The sequence below is a fragment of the Ailuropoda melanoleuca genome, chromosome 3, assembly GCF_002007445.2.
Source record: "Ailuropoda melanoleuca isolate Jingjing chromosome 3, ASM200744v2, whole genome shotgun sequence".
NCBI lineage: Eukaryota > Metazoa > Chordata > Mammalia > Carnivora > Ursidae > Ailuropoda > Ailuropoda melanoleuca.
The window spans coordinates 47299432-47304367 of record NC_048220.1 but is presented as its reverse complement, the minus strand read 5'-3'; the positions used below and the strand labels follow the sequence as shown (position 1 = coordinate 47304367).

The 4936-nt window shown below is 32.8% G+C and overlaps 1 protein-coding gene across 6 annotated transcripts in view; it reads right to left on the bottom strand.

The window, feature by feature from the left end:
* Window positions 1-4936, bottom strand: part of CDK7 (cyclin dependent kinase 7) — a 51351-nt gene that overhangs the window by 19511 nt on the left and 26904 nt on the right. For 5 of the 6 annotated variants that reach the window (XM_034656325.1, XM_034656323.1, XM_019796034.2 and 2 more), the window contains one exon: window positions 3763-3910. In XM_034656325.1, the coding sequence (XP_034512216.1) occupies window positions 3763-3910 (148 nt within the window). Of the gene's footprint in view, window positions 1-354; window positions 3362-3762; window positions 3911-4936 lie in introns of those variants that run through there. The other variant, XM_002915887.4, reaches the window with a different exon arrangement.

The window sequence follows — 4936 nt, the reverse complement described above, 5'->3', positions numbered from 1 at the left end:
CCAAGAGCTGTTTCTATCAAGAGACTTTAGGGGCGCCTGGGTGGCACAGTGGGGCGCCTGGGTGGCACAGTCGTTAAGCGTCTGCCTTCAGCTCAGGGCGTGATCCCGGCGTTACGGGATCAAGTCCCACATCAGGCTCCTCCGCTATGAGCCTGCTTCTTCCTCTCCCATTCCCCCTGCTTGTGCTCCCTCTCTCGCTGGCTGTCTCTGTCGAATAAATAAATAAAATCTTTAAAAAAAAAAAAAAGACTTTAAAAAGGGACTCTACAAATGCTGCTGCATCTTCAGAAGTTGTATATTTTCTGGGTTTTTCTAAGTTTTAGAAAGCAGCTTAAATACTCAAACATTTTCTACAAGAAATTTATTAGTATTGTGTTGACATATTTTATACATTACATTATAATGCCTTGTGAAATTTTCAGTATTTGCCAACATCTTAAAAACAACAAAAAAGTGTTTTTTGAGGAAAAAAAAGTTATTTAACTACTAGATTGACTAAAGGGATCTTTAACTGGCTTAAGTAACAATATATATTAATGCTCTAAGAAGTAACAATGTCTCAGAGTGACTGAATGTTAAAATTTTTTGAATACATATATCTTGTTTTATTGTATTTTTCAGGATTTTTCATTTGCCACAGAAAGTTTAATAATTTCCTTAACTTCAATTAGAAAGTTATTATGGTGGGACTTTGGCAGAAGTATATTCAAAACACTGTTAGTTACCTTTATAGCTTCTATTGTTGGTGGTGTGGTGACACTTTGTAGCCAGACCTACACAGAATTCTAGCACTCACTCACACCATTCTGATTTAACTTCCTGGTTTTGATGCTGAATTTTAAGCCATTTAATTTTTTCTTTCTTTCTATAAATGTTACATAGTAAAGATCTTTAATACCTTCTGGGAATGTTGCTATATTAATTATATCACAGTTATGTCAAAGGAAATGAATTATATTATCAGAAATTTTAGTAGAACTTTTACCTAGTTATGATCTCTAGTAAAAAAGATACATACATGGCTTGACTATGTTAAATACTACTTAAACAGATGAGGTTAACAACAGGGAAAAATGAGGTAACAACAAAAAGTATAAACCATTTATTGTTGTGTTAAAGCAACACCATTTAGTTGGAATTAATAAATATTAATAAAAGATGAAAACTTGGCAAATTTTGAAAAAAAGGAGTAACGATGAGGAACTGCTGTTACTAGATATTAAAAATTCATTATCATGACAGTAACATAAAGCTACATTATTTAAAACAATGTGGTACCAGTAGGTCAATGGAACAGGATAAAGACCATACACAGATTTAATACATGTAATGATTTAATATGAAATAAAAGGTAAGAAAGGGAAAGATTTCGTAATATTCAACAATACCAAAACTGGAAGTGAAAAAAAAAATAAAAAAGGTTCTTTTTAATGTGTGTGTGTGTGTATAATACATGTGTATATATATAAAACGCAAATTCAAATAAATTGATAAAATTTGGAACAATCCAACTGACAATCTGAATCAACAGTACACAAGAGGGATTATATATGGTTAGCAAATGTGAGGAACTATTCAACCACAGTAGAAATTTTAAAAATGTAATTAGAATGAGATGTCAAATTAGCAAAGATCACAAAGATTATGTGCTAGAAATGATGACATGAAATAGATCCTTTCATACAGTGTTGATGACTGTGTATATCTGAGACCCTGCATTCAATCCTGGAGGGGTATATACTCAGAAGTGAAACTGCTAGATCATATGGAAATGCTCTTTTAAAATTTTTAAGGAAAGTCCACAGTTTTCCATAGCAGTGACACGATTTTACATTCCAACCAATAATAAGGGTCCCAATTTCTCTACATCCTCATCAACACTTGTTATTTTCTGGTTTTTTGCTTTGTTTTATTTTTGTTTTTGCTTCTTATAGCAGAAATCCTAACAGGTATGAAGTGATATCTCATTGTGGTTTTGACTTGCATTTCCCTAATAAGTGACACTGAACATCTTTTCAAATGTGCTTATTGGCCGTTTCTACATCATCTTTGATGAAATGTCTATTCAAGTCCTTTGCCCATTTTTTAATAGAATTTTTTTATTGTTGCAAATAATTTCTCCCATTCTTTTCACTCTGTGCTTATCACCCCTTGATACATGCAAGTTTTGAATCTTGATATAGTCTATTCTGTCTTTTTAAAGAAAGCAGAGTTTTCTCTCTTGGTAGCAGACAAGGAAACCAAACAGATTCTAAGCACAGCTGTTGGCTTATAGGTGGAGAATACCATGTGACAAGGCATGTGGACTGTCTTAAGAAGCTGGGAAAGGCCCCTGGCTGACAGCTAACAAGGAGAAGAAGCATGTGCATTAAAATTACATGAAATGAGTGAGCTTAGAAGCCAATTCTTCCCTAGAAACTCAGAAAAGAGCCCAGTTCAACTGACACCTTGATTCTGACCTGTGCAAAAACCACAGCTGGGCCAGGTCAGACATCTGGCTTACAGAACTGTGAGCTAATAAATTTGTATTACTTTAAACTTCTATATTTATGGTAATTTTTATGCAGCACAAGAAAAATAGTCCATAAAGCATGAGTATGTAGTGTTATATACATAATATATTTTTATATATTAAATGGATGTTAAATAAACTAGATTTATATGTATTAACATGGAAAGAATTTAAAAAGTTTTGAGTATAAAAAATTATGAGATGTACTGTCTATCACTCATAAAATATTGAGACCCAAAATAATACAGTGTTTTACTGCACGTATTTTTATAAAATAGCAGTATAAAATCATGGAAGGACATACTCATTTCCTGAGAGTCATTCTCCTTTCAGGAAAGTGAAAAGGAAAAGAATGGAATGGCATATTAAAGGGACCTCAATACCATTTGTAGTTTTTTCTTTTTCTTTTCCTATTTAGTATATTAACATTTGTTAACTCTAGGTAGTAGGTATGTGCTACATTACTACTACTGCTTCTATTTTCGAATACTATCCCTGCTACTACAAATCTGTAATGCTATGTGGGCCAAATCACCAAAGTAACTGATGATTATTTTTATTAAGGTTTCCTTAATGCATTTTCAATTCTACATTTCAGAGAACTGAACTTAATCTTACTTTTGCACTCTCATCAGAAAAATCAGAATTAAGTTTGTTTTAAAACACATTTAATAAAAATAATCCAGTTTTACATATTTTACATGTGTGGAATATTTACAAATTCCTTCTACAGCATTTACTTAACGTTTACTATTTTTCCATTATTTGCCTTTTTGACTATTTCCTTCAGTAGTAAAATACTGTCCAGTGATCTCTGTAACTAAAAAATTAGCTTCTTGGGTAATCCTCCTAGGTGAAAAAAAAATGAGGTTGTTCACATTTAATCTTATGGCAATTCTAACCAGTCACTGCATTCCAACTACATTCATTTCACTTGCTTTGATTTGCTAATAAAACTTATTAAACATTCAGCATACAGTATACCAGTAAAAATTTATGAAGAACATAAGGTACATATTGGTAAGTTCTCACAACTCTGAAGTATACTCAAAAGTGCCCATATCTTTTTAAAAAGCTTCATTTAATTATTTTCAATGGAAATAAAGATTGCTAAAATACCACATTCTCTACCACACTTACGGAACAGCTCACAATAAGTATTTCTTAGCTGCCCCTCAGTCACTAGCTATATATTAAGTACTTGGAGTTTTCTGAATTCATTTCATTTTTTATGAAAATAAAAGTTTTACCTTGTTCCAAGGCCTGTGTTCTCTTCCGTTTTGTTGCTACAGCTGGATTTGACTGCTCCTTTAAAGTTTCCAGTGGACAGTTTGGTCTTGGCAGCTGACATCCAGGTGTTGGCCCTGGCCGATTACTGAAATACTTAGTTTTCAATGCCTTGAAAAAGGAAAGATACCAAGGAAAGTAGGGTTTTAAGTGCGTATCTGAACTGTGTTTAAGAAAATCTAATCTCCAAAATTGTTGGGAATATTAAACACACTATGTGAATACCCCACTTCCAAAATGAAATTAATTTCAAAAACTTAGATGAGCAAATTACTACAAATAAATATGTTAACAGCTTAATATCGGCTGATAATTCCACTACCATAAGAAAAAGACACTACCTTCTAACTTTCCTACAGTTAAACAGCCTATACGAAATATGAAATATCCTTATTAAGATACTGTATAATTTGGCTCTCTATATGTTAGGGACTCTATAGTTCAACCCGTAAAGAGAGAAACATGCTTAAAAAGAACTTCAAAATTTGTCACGACATCTGTACGTATTCAAATTCCAAACTATGTAAATATAAATTCTTTAGAGTTTTTTAAAAGATGCAAATGGTTGGAAACAATGTGTTAAAATCCAACAATCCACTGCAAATTATTAAAAATTTTACTTGGAAGGAACTGCACAAGGTTATTTCTATATACCACCTGCTCAATGTTCTATGATATGATATTTCCTTTACTTTGGTCCCGAACGCCAAAAAAAAAAATACTTTTATTCTAAATGACAAACTTGTCAAATTCATAATTTATTTGCATCACAGTACTGTTCAATAGCCACAATATTCCTCTTGGATAATCCTTTTAGGAATATAAAGAAGTCCATATAAACTTTTCAAGCATTTCCTCCCACATTCTATTATTTGCAGTAATGATTTAGAGATTCCTCACTTCAAAAGAGTTGAATTTTTACAGTATTTCTTCTGAATAAAGCAGTTCCATAAGTAAATTAAGCTAATTCTGAGCCATCAGAGATCTAAGAAAGATTATCTCATTCCAACTTTAAGACAGATATCCATGAGCCAGAACACTTTTAAGAAAATGCATTCTAGGGGCGCCTGGGTGGCACAGCGGTTAAGCGTCTGCCTTCAGCTCAGGGCGTGATCCCGGTGTTGTGGGATCGAGCCC